The 23,461-nt window shown below is 39.6% G+C and overlaps 2 protein-coding genes across 5 annotated transcripts in view; one reads left to right on the top strand and one right to left on the bottom strand.

Annotated features, from left to right (window-relative positions):
* Window positions 1–370: 370 nt before the first annotated feature.
* Window positions 371–22,240, bottom strand: nmd3 (NMD3 ribosome export adaptor). Of its 2 annotated transcripts, XM_061782960.1 has the most exons (16): window positions 22,109–22,240; window positions 21,705–21,779; window positions 18,735–18,869; window positions 18,525–18,621; window positions 18,336–18,416; window positions 16,952–17,080; window positions 15,203–15,293; window positions 14,873–14,951; window positions 12,237–12,333; window positions 10,877–10,994; window positions 6,888–7,033; window positions 3,662–3,774; window positions 3,510–3,582; window positions 3,275–3,381; window positions 1,998–2,068; window positions 371–729 (listed from the first exon to the last, which is right to left on the bottom strand). In XM_061782960.1, the coding sequence occupies exons 2-16, from the start codon at window positions 21,746–21,748 to the stop codon at window positions 599–601; spliced, it is 1,512 nt and encodes a 503-aa protein (XP_061638944.1). In that variant the 5' UTR covers window positions 21,749–21,779; window positions 22,109–22,240; the 3' UTR covers window positions 371–598. The 2 variants fall into 2 exon arrangements, with proteins under 2 accessions (XP_061638944.1, XP_061638945.1); XM_061782961.1 differs by lacking the exon at window positions 22,109–22,240 and having other exon boundaries at window positions 21,705–21,789.
* An 18-nt stretch (window positions 22,241–22,258) lies between these two features.
* The window catches only part of ppm1lb (protein phosphatase, Mg2+/Mn2+ dependent, 1Lb), a 71,281-nt gene continuing 70,078 nt past the window's right edge, over window positions 22,259–23,461 (top strand). Inside the window, exon 1 of one of the 3 annotated variants that reach the window (XM_061782968.1) lies at window positions 22,259–22,483. In XM_061782968.1, coding sequence (XP_061638952.1) covers window positions 22,454–22,483 — 30 coding nt within the window. In that variant the 5' untranslated portion in view covers window positions 22,259–22,453. Of the gene's footprint in view, window positions 22,495–23,461 lie in introns of all 3 variants that reach the window. The other 2 variants (XM_061782964.1, XM_061782969.1) reach the window with 2 other exon arrangements.

Below are 23,461 nucleotides of genomic sequence, written 5' to 3'. Positions count from 1 at the left end.
GGCACGGGACGAACATTCAAACTCCACACAGGCGAGACCGGATTTGAACCCCGGTCCTCAGAACGGTGAGGCTGACGTGCTAACCAGTCGTCCACCGTGCCGCCATCAAAAGAAGTCATTGCATTTTTTTTTATGTCTGAATTTTATTTTTCAATTGAATCCAAAACTCGTTTTTGTGCCAATATTAATCTCTAATATTTTAGAGACACTTAATGGCAGTGTTCTGGCACCACAAATCTGGAGCCATTTCGACACCAATGGAGCATTGACCACAAGGTTGAGCGACTGAGCAACTAATCAATTTTTGCCCATCCGTGCCTTTAAAACTACAGCGCTCTCTGGTGGAGGTTTCAAGCAAAGCATCCCAAAGTAGTTCACATATGGAGAAATATGTATTTTTGACATTGACTCTCCCACTTATTCAAAATATTACATGATTTTGATTGCTAAAATGTTATTCCTTTAGGGGAAGTGCAGGCAGAAACTAATGAACCGAATAAACTGCATGATTTAGAACATAACCTGGTTCAATCAAGTCGCAATCTTCTGGCTAGTAGAAATGAGATGCTTTAGCTCAGCTCTTGCGGTGTGGCTTTGTCTACTCTATCATGTCAGCCCCCTCGCCTCCCGTGGCGTCCGAGAGGCTGAGCTCCTCCAGCATTTCCGCCAAGGAGATACGTGGTGCGCCGTCATCATCGGTGTCGCTCTCCACCGGGATCTTTGAGGAGTCTGAAATGAATATTCAGAAATTCAGTGGGAATAGTGGATTGTCGACAAATGAGGCAGTGCCTTACTGAGTCCACCAGGTAGTGCTGTGATGAAAAAAAAGCTTATTGCAGTTTCTTTCAGACTTGGTTTAAAAATTAAGATGAGAAAAAAAAAAAAAAAAAACTTGTCTCATAATACTACATAATATATATTCTACATACAGGTTCACTAACAAACCAACAAAATGCCTGCATCTCATCATTTTCTACACTATATTTCTCAGAGCCTTTTCCAGTGTTACGTCTTATGTTCGTGCATGTCTCTGTCCTTAAATGGCAGGGCAGTGGGGGACTCTAACCCAGTTGTATGCCAATCTTTTATGAGGCTTTAAAAGTCTGCCTAGCAACAATTATGCTTATGGGGTTTCCACTGCTATCCAACTAAAAAAACAGCAGTTGTGAAGTTATACTGAAGTTAAAATGAATCAAGTAGATCACTGATTCTCCAAAAGTGGTACGAGTACCACTAGAAGTACGCTGCTCTCTCTAATGGTGCACGGACAAATAATTGAATTAATATGAATACAATTTACAACAAACTTGCAATGCCATCAAGCATATAATGAAGTTTGTAACTATGCGTACATCCTGTTTAAATTTATTTTCAATCCTGTACAGTACATTTTTTACTTTTCAGTTACAATAGTTTTTTTTAAGTACAGTTCAGTTCAACAATACAGAACAGTACAAGACAGTCTTTAAGAACTGTTTGTTTTAAAACATTTAATTACATTTTATTTTCATTTTTGTGCACTATTAAGCACAGTTATTTTATTTTCCTATATTTAAGTGAAGTGTTAATGTTCAAACTCAGTGGCCTACATTAATTCCCCCTGCCCCCTACTTTTTAGGAACAAAACCTCTGCGTCGCTTTTGATGAAGGCCTACTATGTTACTGAATTTTAATGTTAGTCATTATGGTCACATTTGGAGAGCTAAGTATTTTCTTAGGTAGCACAGGGTGTTAAAAAAAAAAAAAAAAGTGTACAAAGAGAACCACTGACAGTTGGCTAGACAAGTTAAAGCAGAGAAAGAGCGTAACATTGTTTGTAGCGTGTAGCCTACCAGCAGTAATTTAACTAAAACACCACTGTATACATTTCTATACTATACTTGGTAACATACTGTAACTATCTATGAATATATTTCCACTGATGTTGTAAGCCGACACAGACGGTATATGAGACAAATTTAGCGGCAGCGGAAAGCTTGCGGTGTCCAGCTGCTCACCTCTGAAGATGTTAACATTCTTCCTCAGAGCCTCATCCTCCTCCAGGTCCTCCAGGAAGTCTTGGTATTGTCTGAGGGCAAAAATGCAGAGTTAACAGAGGAAGCTTGTATTGCCAGCCAACAAAAGCCAAAAATATTGGGTTGCATTAGAGAGGATTCCATTTTGGTCCTATTCTCAAAGAGCCTGTCTTTGTTTCTAAATACATTGTACATGTTTGAAGAGGAGTGCTGAAAACACCTGCAACAACTGAGAACTATGTAGAACTCAGTTGTGGAGATATAGTGTTAAACTGTTTTTCACCATGTCAGTTTTCCTGATTTTTTGGGGGGGGCGAGAGGGGGGTGGCTAAAGTGGGTCCCAGTGATGCACGTAGGCCCCGACTTGAGTTGTCCCTCCCCCACTATATAAGAACTTGACCGCCTTCTTATGCATCAGCAGTTATCCGCCGCAACTGTGATGTGGAGTTAGCTTGATAGCTATGCCTACACCCGAAAATGCTTCTTCTTCTGCTAGTCCGCAGGCGTGGTCGCTTTAGACCGCCTTGTTGTCGGCCGTGAATCACAAGCGACATGCTGAGAAAGGTGGAATAGCAAGAAAAATAAAAACTTAGTCACAATAAAATGACTTATCTACTACACATTAATATTACATTACTATGTAATTAAAATTCCCAATCATCATCGCTATAGTGTCCATGTTTTCAATATTTTTAAAGTGTGATGAAATTATGAGCACAAAACACAAACTCATATTAGTCGTTCTTAGTTAGGACTCCCAAATAATTACCAGGGCAAATTCCCCTCTTCTCCCAATTTTGGACATCACAATAAAAGCAGTGCATACTTTTTATATTTTATTTTCACTTCATAAATGCCGCGAGGGGCAGTCAGGGACTGTGGACCGGCCGTACATTGCCCAGATGTGCTGTATATTTATATTTTCGCAGCTCAAACATGTAGTTATGTGTAGGTGTAAGAATGATGCTAGATGCAAGCATCATTTTTTAGAGGTCGTAGAATTAGAGTGACAGTTGAGCAGGGCGTGGTTTTAGTGTATTTAGTGGAGACACCCACAGCGTTTGAGAGCAGAGACAACAGCTTGATTTTTCATGACTTTCATGTTCATGTTATTAAAGCCTAATTTGATATACTTGATTTTTTTACAATTCAAATTTGACAGGGTTGTTAATAACACTTCCCTGTGGTTTCAAATTTACAAGCCATTTATTTTCACTGTAAAGTTTAAACTTAAAAAAAATGAAATAGGACTGTGGTACCGCTGGTCGTCTGTATCCATGCCATCTTTGTCTCTGGCCATCTCCTGCAGTTTCCAGTTCCTGCGTCTCACTCTGCGGCTGCGGTCATAGCTCTTCTTGATTAGCACCTTAAAGTCAAGTTGATATTTTAATGACTCAAAGTGCAATTAGTGTCACAGTCAGTACTGTGTTTCTGCACAAGAGGGCAGCATCAAGTAAAAATGGTTGCAGCGTTTCAATGAGGAGTCATACGTACCACATCTGGTACATGATGAGGGTTCATCTTATTCAAGAACTCGTCGTTGACATTGGAATTGGCAAAGTCAAACCTGTCCGAAACAAAACAGCAAACCATAATCACTCTTTTCCACAAACCAAGAGAAACTGTCATCACTCATCAAGACTCACCCCATCACCAGGTCTCCAATGTTGAGCAGGTGGCCCAAGAACGTGCGGCAGTGGTACTGCTGACAGGTGTCCATCTCTGATGTCTTTTGTACCCACAACTCAGCCAGGGTGTGCTGTAACACATGCAGGGACAATAATCAGAGGGTTAATACTGTAAATTTAGGAAAATAAAAAACCTAAACAAAATGAGGCAATTAAAATGCATTGCACATAAGGAAAAAATAAAAATAACTGTGGCAGAATAAATGATTAAAAACAAACAGTTCTTAAACAATAAAATATAAAAAGAGGAAGATGTTTGTCATCTTGATATAAAAGGTACAATTTTATCCAACTGTGGTATCTCAGTCTGAACACTACTTTTGTCGAAAAGGACATGAATATAGTTTCATGTCGAATAGATGCTAGCTGTGTGCTGACCGATTGGTAAATAAAGTGAATAAAAAACAAATACAGTAAAAGACTGACTCTTGAAAACACTACACTGACTAAGCCAGACTGTAATGTACAGGAAGCCCAGACAGCAAACGGCCAGCCCGGCGTGTAACTATTTGCGTGATCGCACACAAAGCTAGCTGCTAATGCTAACAAAAACAAGCATATGTGACGTCAAGCCGCGCGATCCCCACAATGCAATGTGGATTTTTTCCCCCCCCTGCAGTAATTAACGTCCTTATTGTTGAGTTAAATGTCATTGTTTCTGTTTATGTTACCAGTGGTTCTTGGAATGTACAGTATACCTTATTTAGCTGTCACATTTATTGTTGACTTAAGTCGTACTGTTTTTTTTTTTTTTTATGAAACCATTCCTTTAGGTAGTGTTTGAAACAATGACCTCTTGGTCAATTCCTCAACCAGAGTGTGCCCAACAGGGCGTAACTGTTAAAACATAAGAACTAACTATACATTAGCAATAATGGCGTAGGACACTTTGACTTAATAAATAATCATTAAGAACACATTATGTTGTTGCATACAGCAGCTGAAATAAGTATTTAACACATCCCGATTTTTCTCACCAACTGTATTTCCAAAAGGTGCTATTAGCATTTATTTAATACTTTGTACAAAAAGCCTTTGTTTGCAATGACAGGTTCAAGGTTCTTGTATGGAGAAACTAGTCGCATGCATTGCTCTGGTGTGGTTTTGGCCCATTCTGCCACACAAGCAGTCTTAAAATTTTGAAGGTCCAGTGAGCTTCGTTTATGGATCTTGACTTTCAGTTCTTTCCATAGATTTTCGATTGGATTCAAGTCAGGTGATTGGCTGGGCCATTCTAGCAGCTTTGTGTCTATTTAAATGACTTGTTCATTTACTGTATATGTACTGTACTTAATTGCTAAAAAAAATATATTTACAATAAATTATGTATTTTTTTCCAGTTCAGGGTGTACCCCGCCTTTCGCCTGAAGACAGTTAGAATAGGCTCCAGCATGCCCACAACCCTAGTGAGGATAAGCAGTACAGAAAATGGATGGATGGATGTTCCTCTATTTCTGCCAGTGAGGCATAGTGACAGACAGAACAAATTAATGGTCTTCTATTAGATGGCAGGAAGTACATACAGTAATTAATGTGTCCATTTTTTATGACATTTTTGTTTGTTGGTGTGGCGTGAGATTTTTCAATTGTAAAATATGTGCCTTGGCTCCATAAAGGTTGGATATCACTGCTCTAGTCAAGTAATGTATTCTAATCAGTCAGGTCAAACCAACATTACGGAAATAATGGGTGCTAACTTACTGTAATTAAATTACTTAATTGTAATTAAATTACTTCACACACCAAAACTTTAGAGCATGATTCGACAGAACGCTGGCATGTTTACTTACAACCGTTAGTGCTAGCTTGCTAGGCTACCTCATGTTTTGTTGCCTGCTTGTGAGCCGTATCATATTAAAAAGGTACGTGAACATACCTCAAGCAAGCCTTAAACGCACGTAATCTCCCGAGCACCGGTGACCACCAGCACACCTTTACCCCCCCCCCCCCCCATTTTGTTCTTATAATACACGTGTTGCGATGTCGTCGCCACAGCAATGAGTGTATCCGGTCACGTTTGAGTTGACAAGATAAAGCCCAGTGATCGTAAAAGACAGGGATGCTGTGGTATACAAGATTTTATTGCCGTAGTCTGACGTAGTGCAATCGTGAAAGACCAAATTTGCCTTGTAGTCTGATCCAGGCATTATGTGCTGTCTGTCTCAAACGTGTTGTCTGTCCCACACCGCCAACATGTTTTTTTAAAAATAACTATTGGTGGTCTGATATTTACAGTTCTATGTCAAAAGACACACGACAAGCCTAAAAAATAAACTAGCTTTTGGATTCAAATATACTGTACATGATGGCGACGCGGAGTAAATATTTTTTGCGGAGCTGATCAATGATCGGTGAATGACGACATTAAAGCCGATCAGCATAAAATGCTAATCATTGGCCGATACCGGTCAGGCCGATCAGATGGGTGTAAAGTCTACTACCAGATGGCGCAAATGTTAATAATTGTATTGCTTTACCCCAACCACAAAAACAGCGAATAAACTGAGTTTTCAGTACATAAAGGAGCATAAGTTAATTGCAAATATGCGACACCAAACTGCGACTATGTGGGGGTTCACTGTAGCCTGTCACCAGCTGCTCAGTAACAGTCAGTAAAGCAACAAAAAGAACAGAAACCTAGGAATGTTACCGTTTATTGCTAATGTGAAGAGATTGCCTCCCAGACACACGCAGTAATCACCTTCTGCATATTTTACATATTAATAACAGCAGTTAACTTCTTTTTGCACTAGCAAGTGTGTTAATGTTAGTTAAAACGTTTTATGATGGAACCTACAACAAATTATTATTATCGTGTCCAATGGCAGAACACATATGCAATTTCTAACATAAACCCCCAGTAGAATGTGCAAAGCCGCTACAACACTACTAAATTTTCTTTGCTCCAATTTACTGTGACAGGAGCATCAATAATAATATTAGTAATAAAAAAAATAATGTAGCATTCAGAGAGCTGTGTCTCAGCAAACCTCATTATTCCCTGTGCAATCAATACAAAAACATTTCTATCACACTGGTTTGAATCCCACACGCAGGTTACGGAATAATGTAATGGCTTAGTATTGATTTTGCTTCCAAGAGAAAAGCAATGCCCCCCCACTGCGCACAGACTGCCCCCATTATGTACTCTGTTGTGCAGCCGCGTATAAACACCCAGACTCACCTTATTGGACCTCATGCCGGCTCCAGCAGCCAGCTTCTGGTCTCTGATGATGTCAATATCCATAACGATAAACTCCTCCAGTTGCCGTGGGTTACAGAGGCCGTTGAAGGGATGGCGCCAGTATGTGCTCCCATCAACCTCGGCAACTGCGAGTTTGAGAAGATGAGTTATTATATAATAAGCATAATCATGCGTCATGAGTGCAAAGAAATGACAAAAATAGCGAGGCTCCAATTATGTGGCTCTCTTTGGGACATTATATCTAAGAAATAACTCAGGTCTTGATGTGCTGTTTAACTCCCTTAAAGTGTAATCCTTTCACGTAGCACTACTATGACAAATAAGAGCAATTAGTATTGGGAAGGAACTTCAATACAAGGAACTTTATGGGGGTGGAAAAAAAAAGTACAAATCTGTCATTAATTACCAGGAAAAAGACAAGTTGAGCCCAATTCTTCAAAAAAATGTATGGCGTTTGAAGATTAAGTAATAATGTGCTTGCCCCTTTCAAAATTCTGCTGAGGAACATGAGAGATAACACCGGAAAGAGAGGAGAAATGCACTACTGCTCATTGCCGCCATACTTCCATTGATTAAGCAGTGCTTCCCGCGAGTCGCCTTGCCATTAACGAGCGATGAAGGCTTGCATAACAAATGTGTGTTTGTCTTCTCGTCATCGTCCTCCAGTGCGCGCTGCGCTGTGTCGTGACTGGAAGCACATGGAAGATGGCAATGTGGATGGTCATGGAGGACATGTGGCCGGCAGACTGACATCTTAGCAAGCATCTGGTTCACAGATCCACAGTATCGACAAAGGTATTGGGACAAACCTCTCAATTAGGGAACCCCTGTTCATGGCGGGGGATACATTCCAGACCCGCTCGCAATCAGTGATACAGCGGAAACTTGATTTAATAGACCCGGAAACAATGGATTTTGAATTAAATGGCCAGAAAAGTGTCCGGTTGGAACTCAAAACGCCCCTTTGTAACGGACAAAATCAGTTAGTTCTGGAATTGGCCGCTGCCATTTACTGGCGCAATCACCAGACAGCGACTGGTACCTGTATTTCCGGGTTGTGCCGCTGTTGTCACATATGAAGACTCGATCCGGCTAACCGACATGCCTATGTGGCGGTTGACAGGGCCAACATTCCCATTGACATAGCATAACGGTATGCATGCAGCTCAAAAGGGTAGTGTCATATGTACATATTAATATCTATGGCTGTTGTTTACTCGAGTTTACCCGTCGTCTCGTCTCACGAATGTTCTACACTGACTTTGGTACAGTATATTTTTTTTTTGTCAAGCCCTGGCATCCAATCGTAACGGAGAAAGGAAAAGGAAGCGTGCTAATCTTGCGGCTCACGAAAGCGATGCTGACTCGTCACCGTGGCACAACATCTTTCATTTTGTTGCTATTTTAAACAGGAGTAAATTTGGAAAAGACCAAAAAAAGTTCAAAGTCGTACTGTAAACCCCACAAACATGGCAGGCAAAAGAACGAAAAAATAACTTCTACAGTGAATGGGAGGATGAGTTTTTTAACCACTGCGTGTTAAATCCTGCGTGTCTCATTTGTGGAGCGACTGTGGCAACACACCAAAGCGTCAAAATGTGGAGAGACATTTCAGAATGTGCCACACAAGCTTCCATGCCAACTAAACAGTAGTTGAAGACAGCTTTGTGCAAACAGCAGTTTTATTTTACGAGACCGGTGAAAAACGCCTGAAGAAAAAGAAGGTCGGGGAGGTTTTCAAAGAAGCAATGACGATGATTGCAAAAACAGTACTTAAAGATGAGAAATACGGGACCAATGTAATCTCCATCCTCTCCAATGTCCAATTAGGGGCAGCTACAGTGGTTAGAAGAGTGTCGGCTCTGCTGGGAACTTGGCCGATCAGCTATACCAGGATCTGGCAGTGATACTGAACCATTTGAACTGTAAGCTGCAAGGCAAAGTTAAGACTGTTGCTCATATGATAAGTGCTCTAAATGCAAGATCAGATGAACATTTTCTCTTTACAGAGAAAAAAGGTGCTGTACTTTCCTTCTGTGCAGATGGTGAAAGAATGCTTATCTGAGACTTTTGACAACGTTGTAGAAAATTATTCCCAAGTCATAAACAACACTGGTGCACATCATGCAATGCCAGGCTTCCCATTAACAGACAACGAAACAGAGACATTTGTGGTTAATCTCTGTACCTCTTTGCTCAATCCAATCTGGCCTTCTGATTCTTTTTGCTGACGAGTGGTTTGCATCTTGTGGTATGGCTTATATATTTCTTCTGTCAAAAAATACATCCAAACTAATCGGGAGAAGCTTCATCATGCAACAAGACAATGACTAAAAACACACTGCCAACACAACAAAGAACTTTATCAGGGGGGAAAAGTGGACTGTCTGAGACTGGCCAAGTCAATCACCGGACCCTAACCTAATCGAGCATGCATTTTACCTCCTCAAGAGGAGACTGGTTGGAGAAACGCCAGTAAAAAACAAGAACTGAAAGAGGCTGCAGTAAAGGCTTAGAAAAGCAATTCAAATGAAGACTCCAACAGTCTGGAGAAGTCAATGGGAGGCTGCAGTAAAGGCTTAGAAAAGTATTTCAAATGAAGACTCCAACAGTCTGGAGAAGTCAATGGGTCGCAGGCTTGATGCAGTTATTGCAAGTAAGGGTTATGCCACCAAATATTAAATGTTACTCCCCTTAAGTTAATTTAATAATGTCTGTTCCAATACTTTTGTTCACTTGAAAAGTGGGTGGCTTCAAACAAAAAGGTGCTTTGTCCTGAGTTAATTAACACATCTAGATGTAAATACCATGAAATAAAAGATGAATTCTGAACTTTTGTCTCTCATATTCATCTTTTGATCTGAAACCTAAATGTCTTCAGTATACAACAAAAACAAAGTAATTGACCTTGCTGTTCCAATATTTTGGAGGGGAATTTATGTCCCTTTTTGGGGGGAGGGGCATGCGACATGGTAAGTCTGCGTCCGAGTGTCTGGACGTGAGCTGTGGCAGACAGCAGCCCCTGTCAGAGTGTGCTTGTTTTTACCGTTCTCTCAGCGTTCATAAAACAGCTGAAAAGGGAATCAATGACTTTCGTGCTCCTTTCTAACAAGTGAGGGCATAGAAAGTACTGTGGTGTCTTGTAAGAATTGTGCGTTTCATTTTTTCTGTGACCAACCTTGTAACTCAAAACACTTGTAACTCAAACTCACCTTGTAACTCAGACCACACTCATCTTTCCACACTGAAATGAATGGAAATTCCATGAATACATTCCAGCCCAACAATGTGCTGCTAGCTAGCGTGTACCCATTTGCTTTTTTATAATAGATTACAGAGATACAAGAAGACTTTCACAACTAAGTGACCCAGTAAGCTGCGGTAATATTAGACATTTTACGCAGAGGATCAAGAATACATGCTTATAAGTGTGGTTATATTGCCTGTCTATGTGTGTTACTGCACTGTTTGTGTTCAAATATCCATTGTTTAAAGGTTATCACAATCTGTGATTTTTGCTAAAATCTGTACCCAAATTCCAAATTGTCATCGTAATAAACAATGTTGATATATTGCATTTTTCTGTTACCAAACCCTTTTTCTACAGTAACTTAAACAATACTTGAACAAACTATTATCCTTGTCTTCTGATTTCAAAACTAGCTATCCCTCAATTTGTTGTGTAATGGTAATATGTTTTGGTGATTAAACATTTATATGGTTTCACTGTTCTAATGGCCCTCTGAGGGAAATCATAACTACAATGCGGCCCGAGCCAAAAAATAAAAATAATAAAAAAATAAAAATAAAAAAAAGGTTGATACCTCTGGTCTACAAGATGTTGGAGTCAACCGTCTTCCGAAAAGAGTATTTAATGGTAACCAACTCCATATTTTCAATAGCTATAGGTATCAAACAAACCAAAAAAATATTGATGTCAATAGGCCTAAAAGGCTGCCGGGACTTACTCTGCAAGGTGTTTGGGTCGATGAGGTGGAGGGTACTGGTGACACGGACGCACACGCACACCTGTCCCATGTTCCCCAGGCTCTGCGCCAGCCGCGGAGACAGGCACACGACGTTGTCCTGGCAACAGGAAACAACCCAGGTTCAAAATGAGAACTGTCAAATTGTTGAACTGAAAAGGGCTGCATGTTAAAAATGCTCTAAAAATGAACATGGTAACTGTTGCTTGGTATCTACTGATGAGTGGTGTGGTGGGATGCTTTTATAGTGTCTAAACACCTGTAAGAACCTGTGCGATATGTTAATATAACCTGTGTTATTATTTATTACTGGTCCCAGCACAAGTAAATAAAGCCTATAGCGCGTCTATGGAATTTATTATTAATATCTCACCAGCATGTTAGATGTATAGAGTTGCTGAGCGAGCAGACTGAGGAAGGGTGGGCCTGGCCCCCTCCACCCGCAAGGGGGGAACAAGCCAGCACGCCCATCTCATGGGGGACTCAGCCAGGCGGACGCCACCCACCCCCTCGGACCAGAGCGGTCCCCCCAGCCTAACAGAAGCACCCCCAGCAGTCAAAGGAAAGGCTAAGGGTTCCGGGCCACCCCCCCCCACTGCCACCACCCCCAGAGAGCATGGGGGCCCCAACCACCAACAGGGCCCAACGCAGGAGCCAGCTACCGCCCGAAAAAAGTCATACCCCCCCCCCCCCCAAACATGAGCACGTCAAGTGCCTGCCGCGAGCAATGACGGGTGAGGGCGCCAGGAGAGGGGGGGGAGCCCCATGTCCCCGACAACTGAGGTGAGGCCCCAGGAGTCAAGCCAAGACAAATGTGAATGCCCACCACCCACCCTATTACTATGACTGCCAGGTCCCCAACTAGCAACCATTATCCCTATACAGTGCATGTGTGAGGTGGGGTGTCATGCGTTAAAATTGGGAAGACTGGTGGGGGTGAGGCGAGATGGTCACAGGGCAATGATGACACTCAAGGCTGCAATATCAGTATTGGATCGAAAGTGAAAAAGTTCGATTGGGACATCTCTATTTGTAGCATGAGACATTACCAATCATATTGGATTGAAAGTAATCCTTTTTTTCCAGGTACACATCTATAGAATGTGACAATTTTCTTTCATCTTCCTTATTACCCATGTATAATATGCACTATCAATTTTGATGAATTTTCGGGGGGAATGCATATTAAACATGAGAAATTACAGTACTGGCCATTGTGAATGGCTCCCAAAAAATGTCTTAAGTCAAGGTATGACTGGTACTGATCAGATTCTTTGTCACTCTAAGAACTTGATGTCATCATGTCAAGCGGAAAGTTCTATGCTGGTGCGAGTGTATGTACCTTGCAAACTGGTACTATCTCCAGAGAGTATGTGCTCTTGTAGTTGTACGTGTTTGAGTGGATGTCGTGAGAGATGAGCCGCTGGGACATCTTTGACCTTCAAAGTCATAGGGAAAAAAAAAAAATGAGATTTAGAATTATAATCTTCATTGCACAGCATAACGAAAATGGGGTACTGTCCCACATTGGTGCAAAAGACATTCAACTCAAAAAAGAAAATGCATACAGCGACATCTTAGAATAAGAATAATGAAAAAAAGTTTTTTTTTTTTTTTTAAATACACCAAATATAGACTAAATCAAGCGCAGTCTCATAAAAGCTTCAAATGATAGTGGAAAAGAAAGGTAAATACTGCTCATTGCCGCCATACTTCCATTGATTAAGCAGTGCTCGCAATTAAGGTTCTTTAATGGACTTAACAAAAGCAGGTATTATGTATTTTGGGTACCTAGTCAGACAGGCTACCAAGGTCACAGACCCAATACCATGTGTGGCGTAAAACAGCTGGCTGCTCATTGGTTGAGCAGATTTGACATATCACAGCTAATGAAAATTGACTCATTCACTGCCAGCCATTTGAAAAGTAGCGTTTCCCCATATTGCCAGCCATTTTAGAGCATTTTGATTGATCTTTCAAGACCCATAGAATATTGTGTTTTGTGAAAATAAGAGAACCGACCCAACCTACCAAAAGCGCAGACTCCTTTCTTTCACCAGAAAGCATTAGATACACAGGTATAGTTAGGCAGAGGCTGAAACCAGCTGCGGTGACAACTATTTTTCCTTCGGCCATCGGGACCTCCACCAAGAGAACTAAATCTCACAGCCGCCACGATCCACCAGCGAAGCTGCGCAGACGAGAGGTGAAGATTTCCTTGTATATACCGACGACTATTATGGTTACTATGTACTGGGGAGTAGGAAAAAAAGACCCACACAGTACTTTTCAGCACTGTCTGTACTTTTGCCTACATGACAAGCCAACAGACACATGGCAAAGACTGTGTGCTGCGTGTTATAACGCAACTTGAGCGAGGGGCACACAATATATAGGAATACTGCATCCTATGTTAAAGTTTGTGCCGTGTCACTGAAACATATGAATATATAATGCATATAGTCATGCTAAAAAATATTGGCACCCCTGGTGTGGCATTATTTCAAGCCATGAGTTTATATGCTTTTGGCATACCATCACATCGAGCTAGTGGCCACTCTCTTTTTCTGTTGTACAGCTGCTACTTGGCTGCTCATCGTCGTCACTGTCAGGTTCCGACCTCCTGATCGGCTCAAACATGTACGCTTTGACGATGCCAAGTTCAGTTGGGTGCTCCTGTACGTCGAAATCCTCCTCCTCCACATATTCCAACATGTTGCTCACAATTGCGTATAGAGCGCTGTGTTTGGCAATTGCAACGTCACTTCTAGTAGCCCTTGCGGTGGATAGAGTAACCGGTGTCTTGAGCTTCGGGTATGTTCGGGGAGGACTCAATATGCGTCAGAAAAACCTCATTTTTAGCTAAACTCTGGTTGAAAACTTGCTGGAAGTCACGTGCATGTATTACATAACAAAGAATGCAAATGTGAATTTTAACTGACCCCATAACATCTTTGTCATCTGACCTTTATACCATGCATATACATACGCTGTTCGAGTGTGAGGTGCCTCAACTTGTCGGACTTACAACATGTTGCCATTTCCTTCCCTCATAATCGACGGGATGAACCAAGATTCCCCACCTAATCTTTATCTTATACTCAAAAGCTGTGTTGGTCTCAAATCTCAAGCAATGCAATGCCACCGGTCGTCCTTATAGTGGTTTACAAACCTGAATTTCATAGACAAGCTGGGCGAGACCTGGTTACACATGAATGAGTAAAACTTCACAGTCTCCACTTTCCTGAAGCGGTCAGTTTTCTTGCTGCTTTCAGTCTCCTCTCAAATAAACATGGTCTTAGGTGTACTCTAGATACAGGACTTCTCCTTTACTGCTGTTTGGGCTGACATTTCTGTTTTAACGTATGCATTTAATATGCCGTGGTTTTCACAGTTTGAAGTGAAAGTGAAGTCAAGCTGGGCATTTAAAAGTGGACAGGATTCATCTTTGCCTCTTGGTTTGCCTCTAGACTGATGTGAAACGATATACTACCAGGACTACTAGACATTCCTTAAAATTTTATAGATAATATATTGTAGGGCCAGTAGTTCTAGCCCAGAATGTTAAAAGCTTTCTTGATAAACCGATAAAATGTAGATATACACAATAAAGTTGTTTCATGCACTGGTTAAACTTTTAGAGGTTAAGTATTTCTCAAGAACCCAATTAATTTGACAGGATATGAGACCCACTTTGTACATTGCATTCCTCATCTTCTGTGTAATATCGTCATAAGTTAAATCCAGAAGCATATTGCTTTTTATGTGGCTGCCAAATGTTGCTCAGGTTTATAAAAAAAAAAAAAAAAAAAAAAAAAAAAAAAAAATCAGTAAGCTGCACCAACTAGACCGATATATACTGCTCTAAACTGTCCAAAACTAAGTATAGTCTACACAGCCACAAGCTGTATTAAAGCTTCCCGTAAATAGGTGAAATGCTTATCCACCGCCAGGCCTTTATTTATTTATGTTGCTCACCTGCAGGGCACGGTGCACTGGAGGAAGTCGACCATCTTCTGAGCGTGCTGCTTGGAGCCGTAGTAGAAATCGATGCCCTCTGGGACAGAAAGAAGCAAAAACGTCAAACTTTGCACCGGCTGAAGCGCTGATGCGGAGCCAATGTGCACCAAAATAAGGACATACTCGAGAATATGGGGGAAAATATGGCTGCCACATGACGTAACAAACAGTTTGAGTCGTGAAGCCATTGTCAGATAAACTGTGCTTATAATGTGCACATCATTCTGTGCTTAAGCCTGTAAAAATGCAGACCTTTCAAAAGACAAAGAAGAAATGTATGAAACGCACCATGAATTTCTTTGATGTTTAGGGCATTCTGGTGGAGCTTGTGCTTGAGGATTAGCTGCTCCAGATAGTAGAATGTCTTTTTGTGGGCAGTCTGTTAGAAATAAAAAGCATCCTTTTAATAATAACAATAGAAACCAAATAGAATAGGCCTACTAAAACATTTTTAGATGCTGAAAAAGAAGTTTATTACATTGTATTCTAGTGTAAATGTAAAACAACAATTAACTTTTTTAGTGGCCGTCTAGTTTCAACTTCTGCACATTAAAGTCTCAAGTAATATTGTTAAAAATCTTAATTACCAGTCTGGAGCAACTTTACATACTATTGAGCTACTGTATATCCCTGCAATAAATCCCACTATAGTAGGGATTATAAACTTTTATAGGATATTTCCCAAAGAGGGAAATATGTGGCGCTCTTGACTAGACTATTCTGAGGAGTCAGTTTCAATCCCTCTGCTTATTTTTTGTTCGAGTAAATCTTTAATTTTGACAATACAATGGTGCCTTGAAACAACTAACGTTTTTTTTTTAGATACAAGTGCTGTATGATGGCTGTGAACTGCACTCACAAGTTGAAGTTTACTGTCAAACAAAACATAAAACAATGAGAATTACACTGGGTTTAAAACAACCACTTAGCTTTGCCTTCCGTCTGCTTAGCTTAATGCTAACAAACAATGCAAAATGCTATAGACAGGCTAACAAATGGCATCGATGTGGCAGTATTATAACCCTTTAAGCAACTGATATGTAGACAGACAATATAAGAACACTCACAGGAATATATTCGCCACCCTCTGTGAAAAACGACCTAATATTACTGCAGCTTACGCAGACATTTACTCGTTCGTTCCTGTCTATATGACTATTATAATCCCCCCCCGGTGGGCAAGTCACATACACCAGAAGCAGCCGCTTCTCAGCCTTACAAATGTACAACAAAACATAATTATACAGGTAGTGTTTTATGTGAAAAGCCGATACCATGAGTTCCATGATTGGGCTTGTAAGATTAATTTCCCTTGCCAAGTTGGAGATCCAACTTCAATAAGAGGGAGTGATTAAGAAGTGGAGGGGATGGATCCATGTCACGTCATTATGAATTTGAGTGGGTACCGGTACTATCCGCGCCCTTTTCAGCGACACCTCCTTGCTCGACGACAAGGCTCGCTCTCGCCGTGGTGAGGGGGGCTGACCGCACGTGTGCGTGCCCGTTGGGAGATGCATAACGAGAAGCCACTCTTTCTTCAGAAAGGAGAGCGTGCAGGTGGTGGAAATTGACAAAAGCAGTGAAAAAGACACTGACTTTCAACCGCCATGTCTTATATAGCTGAGAGTGTGTCAAGGGAGTATTCAAACATGCACTTGTGTAAGCGTGACCATTTTCGTTGCACTCTCGAGCTCTGCCTCCTTTGACTTTATGTTGATAATTATGTTGACTTCTTCATACTTGCAGCGCCTTGCATGGCAGCAGCCGCCCATTTGTGTGTGAATGTGTGCATGAATGGGTGAATGTGAACCTCAGTCAATCATTTTGGTCACCATTATCATGTAAACGAAGCACTATATAAGCATTTACCCTTTATGACTTTCGTCTCATAAATTTTTAAACTTTGTCCAACAAAATGACAACTCTTATCATTCTGACTTTGTTCAAAGGATTGTGTAATTCATATAGACTGAACATTTCTATAGAGTAGCAGCATCACCAAATGTCAGCAATTGACACCGTCTCACAGGTACTTACCTTCTGCCTAACTTGAACCACAGCCTTCCAAAAGTCTTTGGCCTCCACACGGTGGCAGTCGTCGCACATTTGAGGCTGGATGACAAACTCCACCACAAAGACCTGCTGTAAAATGGCACCGTTCATCACCTGGGGATGCCAAAGAGATAGCAACAGGTTACACCATATGCCCCGACAGCATGGTGTACAGTAGTTGTCACTACGAGCACTTAACATTTGCTTTTCTGTTCATCACATCGCCACCACTCGGTAAGGAAAATAAATCAAAATAGAGAACTTTGAGTACTATTTCATTTTTTTGCAAAATTTGCACTAAAGTGTAACTTGACAAGATCCTCAACAGGCTTAAGGGTACAGTTTGCAGTTTAAAAACAAACACTTTTTGTCATACATGTTAAAACTGTCTGACCTGACAGTAGTATATTATTAAAACGATCTTTTGAAAAATCATCTCCTCTGCCCCATTTTACACCTCTAATTTAATTTTAATAAATGCTCCCAGCACGACAAGAATAGCCAATCAGAGGCTCAGAGATGTTCCGAAGCTTTCTCATTTAAAGTCAATGGGATCATGGGATAACGTGTCAGCTGCTTACATGATTTAGAGGCAGGTGGCAGGGATTTAATGTTTAAAGTGCTTCTTTTATACATTATCTTTTGTTGTTTATCAAAACTAATTGGGTAATTTGGTCAAGGTTAATAGACAGTACGTGAAAGAAGATCAGGAGACTTTAAAGGAGAACTAAACCGAGCACTTGCCGCTAGCAACTAGCGCCGGCGAACAATTTAATCAATGATAGCATATTTAGTTATTTTTTAGCATATTAAATTGGCTATTGAACATGATTTTGGAATGGTGTTGTGTTGATGGCAACAATATTTAACTACTGTATATGATGGTAATATAAGGTAGAAAACCAACTTGAACGATGTGAGAACAATCGTCAGGCAAAATTCCCCCATTAGGTGCGGAGGGACGGACGGACAGACAGAGGCATAAGTGGATCGGTCTGATGTGTAACTGTTTGTGTCATTGTTGAATTTTACTAACTCGTCTGTTTGTTTAGTAAATAAAGCAGGCAGGAATGGCTGACACACATCACATTATTGCAAATTTGCACTATCGCAAGAGTGAAAAGACACAAAGATGGCGGCCTCTATAATAGAGTAGATGCAATGACCCAAAGATGGCAGCCTCTATAAGAGTATATGCAATATTTTAAACTTTTTTTTTTCTTAAGAAATACTTCATTGATTTATGTAAACAGCAGCAGATAAAGAAGACTAGCTCATTTAAATTATAACAAAATGTTTTGACACCTTGGATTTAGTTCCCCTTTAAGCCCACTAAAATACAAATTTATAAGAGAGGATCAATCATTACTTCTTTCTGTATGGTAAGTTTCATCTTAATCCTTTTGGAGTGAGGCTCTGTCCATAAGAAGCCAGCGTCAATAAGACGCACCTAGAAGAAGAGAGCTGTGGTCAATGCATGCAATAACAGGAGCTTCATTTACATATTTGCACAGTTTAAGAAATTGTCATTGTAAATGTTACTAAGATTAATGCGTACTTTGGTCATAGAGCCTTTAATTTTTTTCAGACAAAGGGCGAGCAACTCCCTGGACTCCAGAGCACACTGTACCCATGTGGTTGGAGGTTGCAAGTACCTGCAAAGAGGTGGATTCAACACAAAAATGTTGTTTTGAGTACATTATTTACGGTATCGATGAAGGGTTTAGGAAAAAATAAATACACTTTTTTTTAAAGTCTCAGAACAAACCTTTCACACTGCTTACAGAAATGGACTGTTACTTGTTTAGGAATTCCCTCCGAGATGTCTACCTGAGTGCGCAGACAAGCCACACACATGTTGGCTGGGTTAGGAGGAATTGGGACACCACAAGTGCAGCACAGGCTGGGGAAAATAGAATGTAACATGAACAACATTACTGCAAATTGCATCAACGAACATCTATAATGGCTTTTACACCTCCTGATGAATGCTATGCAGACAAAACTCTTAGGACCGATGCAAGATATAAGAACACAATATGATATTAAATTTAAAATATATGCATAATGCCTAGCATCAAAAAGGGATAGAAGATTCAACATAAATGTATTAATTAATTTGAGTTTAACTGAATCTGATTTGTTCGCTATATTAAGTGACGTTTCCAACCAATCTGGCGACTGTGTTTCAAGAAAGTGATTAGCGACTTTAAATTCCCACTAAGAAACAGACAACATTAGCTGAATAATATTCATCTTTCACATCGTTTTCCGTATGATAAGAAGTGAACCCGGTGAAAGGCATCACTGCCCATTTATACATTGAAAAAGCAGTGATTTATCAATATGATGGAAACTTTTCACTCAAGGTATGTTCCTTCAAGCTGAAAATATTTTGCAGGTCATCTTGCCTCACCTATACAACTACATGAGAAAATACAGAGAGAGAGCTGGGAACAGACATGCACCAGCCGAGCCATGCCTATTGTAAAGCTGCTTGACCTCAATATTTAGTTTTTTTTTTTTTTTTTTATCAAATCATAATTTATTACTTTAAAGAGCTCTGGGATGTTCATTCAACAATCTTACAGTGTACTTTTCTGCACTGTCAGTTTGAAATAATGTCCAGTTTTTTAATAAAGGGATGGAAACTAAATGTTTTTCACTGATTCATTGATTAATCCAAAAAATAATCGACCGAGTAATTGATTATTAAAGTAATCGTTAATTGCAGACCAAGTTAAACTTTAAATTATTTGTGTTTACTGACATGTTTTGGAAAAAAAAACGTTTTTTTCACACCATTGTAAATATTTTATTTTTCCTATTATTTAAAAAACATTTTTCAAGACTTGTTTGGTATCAGGAGAAAAAAGGCAGCAAATGTCAAAGGTGGGGACAAAATGATTTTTTTTTTGAATAATATCATTTGTTTTCCAATAAGTGAAGGGGGAAAACTGATTTAAATTGGAAATGGGATTCTTTTTGTATAAAAAGAAAAACCTGAGATTTAATTTTACAGCCATGGCACCCAGCCCTACCCGCGCTCTACTGGCCTAAACACTATCAAAACTGATCTACAATTACAACTTAATAATTATTCTTAATACTCATTATAATATAATAAAATATATTTAAAATATATATAATAATATATAATTTATACAGGTATTAATTAATTTCCAACAGCCTATTCTTAATTTCATAGCATACAGTCTCGGCTGCCCAGCTTCCAGGCATGTGCATGTATTAAGCAGAATTTTTTGGTTTTTTTTGTACCATCAGATTTCAGCTTCTATGCAGGGTCCTCACTATCTAATCTTGTTAGAATCGATTCTCCTTTTGATTATTGATCGATCAAATAATAATCAACACCCCCCCCCCCCCCCCAATATTACTAATAAACTTTTTATCCCTACTAACATGCATTTTATTCTTATTCATGAGGGGTGGACTTCAATTCTTAAACCTCATATGTTGGTACTGAATGTATGGTATAAATATGGTGTACAGAATTTGAGACAGCAAAATGCTAAACGGTTAGCAATCTCGATTAGCAGTAGCGCGCCAGCGATTAACATTTTAAGTAAAAAAAAATAAAATAAAAAAAAAAAACATTCAGTTCGCTCGTACTAATGTTATATGTAAATTACACATCTAACAGTGTCTTACAAATCACTTACAGACGCACCGCTGTCGTTTTTGGCAAAGTTTATCATTGACCCAACACTGCGCCCGTCTGCAATAAATGTCTGTGTGAAACATGGTTTCAGGTGGAACTTTTTTTTTTTGTCCCGGCCAAGCTTCGAGGCAGAAATTTTGTGTCGACCTATTTTTGAAGTGGAGTTAGCCGAGTTATTCAATTTTTTTTCCTCCAGCCCTACATCTGTGTGTTGGCATGTAAATGCAATCTGTCCAAGGCCTTCAGAATCCCAAGTGTTTGCATCAAACAAGTTAAACACACACACACACACTTGAAATGGTCTAATCAATCAGATTTTAGCTTCACCACTCTGCCCTTTCACGCAGACCGAGTCACAATGGCACTTTTCCTGTCTTCTGATTGGCCCAGCTAAATAATTATCTGATTGGTTGAGCTGAATATGCGCATAGGATTGATGTACTGAGAAGGACAACTTCAGAAATGAGTAAAAATTATTTTTCCAGGTGCGCTTTTCAAGGACGAACTCGACTTTGTGAGGCTAGGTCATCCAAAATAGTTGCGGTTTCAACGCGGAAAATGATTATTTGGGCATTTTCAGAGCGGCATGTTGGAACACGACAGCTAGCGTCCACAGACAGCCAGGAGAAAAGGTAAGAGGTCTGCTGCGTCTGTCGGCATCTCTGGTGAGTACACTGTATTTTATTTAAAGGTTTTGTCATCTTGTTAGATAAATACTGATTGTGAACTGCTATATTGTAGTGTACAGACTACAACCTGTATAGAGCAGTGATTCCCAGCCAGTGTGCCGTGGCACATTAGTGCGCCGTGAGAGGTTTGGAGTTGTTTGAAGGCGATTTATTGAAAGATAAAATGTGATTGTGTTTCTTGCTTTAGTAATAATGGTATTCATCCTCAAATATGCAAAATGACCCTCTCTCCTTTAATGCCACACATAGTTATGTAGCGATTTTATACAAAACAATGTACAGGGTCACTGAAAGCCCAGGTCCGAAACTCACCGCCCGCCGCTGGCGTCAAAATGAACAAAACGATAAGAGGGTGATGAGTACTTACATATTTCCCTGGGTGCTTGTGGCAACGGACTGCATGTACTCCATTCTTGACAACTTGACACTTTTGTGAGGAACCCTACGGAAACAATCAAGACGTTGTTGTTCGTTCGGCTTGTCCCGGTAAGGGTCGCTAGTCACTAGCAAGCTTTATTTGGCACAGTATTTACGGCGGATGCCCTTAAATAAATAATGCTGCACAATTATTAATGAGTAAACAATATTTCAAACGATTAAACCACTGACAAAGTTCTAAGACCAGTGTTGTACACTTAGCATTTACTTTACTAGCTTTACTGCTAGCGCTGTTTGGTAAGCCGTAGAGACATAATGGAGAAACGATGAGATAATGGCGTCAAGACATTTCAAAAGTCGAAACTACTGTAAGTGAAGAGCGACGATACTTACTGCTGCTAGTATAACATGAATTTCTTCACACACTTCCGACTCCACGTTTCTTCCATCGAGGTCCGTGGAGAAAGGCTGCGTGACGTCACTCACGGCTTAAGGATGAGGACCCGTAGGCTGCTTTACGTGCGCCTGAGTAAAACGAGACAAACGTTGTTTGAATTAAATAAACAAAAGAACGGCAGGCATGATTTTACAGAGGCTGAATAAATTAGCTTAACATTTCTATCATAAGATAAAACTTACTTTTTAGTGGAACAAAGCGTTGTCTTTCAAACTCACGACGATCGCCTGCTTGACGCTGTCAGAAGGAAGCATTCAGCGCTGTCGGAAATATCCGAACACATGAAACCAGTAGCGACCTACTGGGTTCTTGTAAGTAAATAGTAAGTAAGACCTACTGGGTTCAATATTTCATCGTGAACTGACTGTATTTTTTAAAATTGTAATTGTGTATTTTAACCGTAGTACAGACTGATTACTGTTCTGCTTTTATTTTGTTAATTATTTTCATTGTAGGACATGGTGTCATATCTTGTACTGTATTAATAGTCATCCATCCATCCATCCATTTTCCTTTTTCTTTTATTAGTTGTTTTATTTGTTTAATTTAAAAAAAATTGACATTTACATGAAAATAAAATATTTTAATGAAAAGGAGCAGAGAGAAGAATAAAATGTCTAATTTTCTGCCCCTTTTTACAGGATAATGTTTACATTGCACATTTAAATTTTCCTTTTATTCACTCTATTTAAACGCGTTTATTTAAGTCTTCTAAAGGATTTTTAACCGCTGTCACGGACCACTATACTTCATAATAATTTAATGAGATTTTTCTATATATTAATTGACCTTGAGTCTTTTGTTTCTTCCTTGAAGTACAGCAGACCCATAATTTTACATACACCTTTCACTATTACATATACTCATTGCTATAACTGTAATTCTAAATATTGGTATTGTAAAGGCTTCTCTTCCTTTCAAACTGCAGTTGCTTACACTTTTTGAAAAAACATTTAAAAAAAATATTTATTGGTAAGATATATTTATCAGCCATGTACATTGTTTGCAATATTTTAAAAACAGCTAAAAAAAATACTTGACTCTCCAATTCCACCATAATGACAAAGAATCAAATATAGTCACCAATAGGTCCAGGTGCTCATCAAAAACAAGACACAGGTTTTATTCCAAAAAAGTGTTTGATGTTTTTGTTAGGCACTGTAACATTATTCACAGTGTTTTAATCAAAGAAAATCAAAAACTAAGTAAATATTGATTGATTAAATTTAAATGTATTACAAATAAATTGAAATGAAACTTCTACCTAAATAAATGTTTGAAAAAAATGT

This window comes from Phyllopteryx taeniolatus, chromosome 8, assembly GCF_024500385.1.
Source record: "Phyllopteryx taeniolatus isolate TA_2022b chromosome 8, UOR_Ptae_1.2, whole genome shotgun sequence".
NCBI classification, from domain to species: Eukaryota; Metazoa; Chordata; class Actinopteri; order Syngnathiformes; family Syngnathidae; genus Phyllopteryx; species Phyllopteryx taeniolatus.
The sequence above is the reverse complement of the archived record's forward strand: the minus strand, read 5'-3'. Positions and strand labels throughout refer to the sequence as shown.

Bases quoted from the DNA above. Each gene is read 5' to 3' on its own strand.
- nmd3 (XM_061782960.1), bottom strand. From the start codon at position 21,748: ATGGAGTACATGCAGTCCGTTGCCACAAGCACCCAGGGAAATAT. The intron at 18,870-21,704 runs GTAAGTACTCAT...TATTTTCCCCAG, and splicing joins ACAAGCACCCAGGGAAATAT to CCTGTGCTGCACTTGTGGTG. The intron at 17,081-18,335 runs GTAATGATTGAT...TGGCATCCCCAG, and splicing joins AACTTACCATACAGAAAGAA to GTGATGAACGGTGCCATTTT.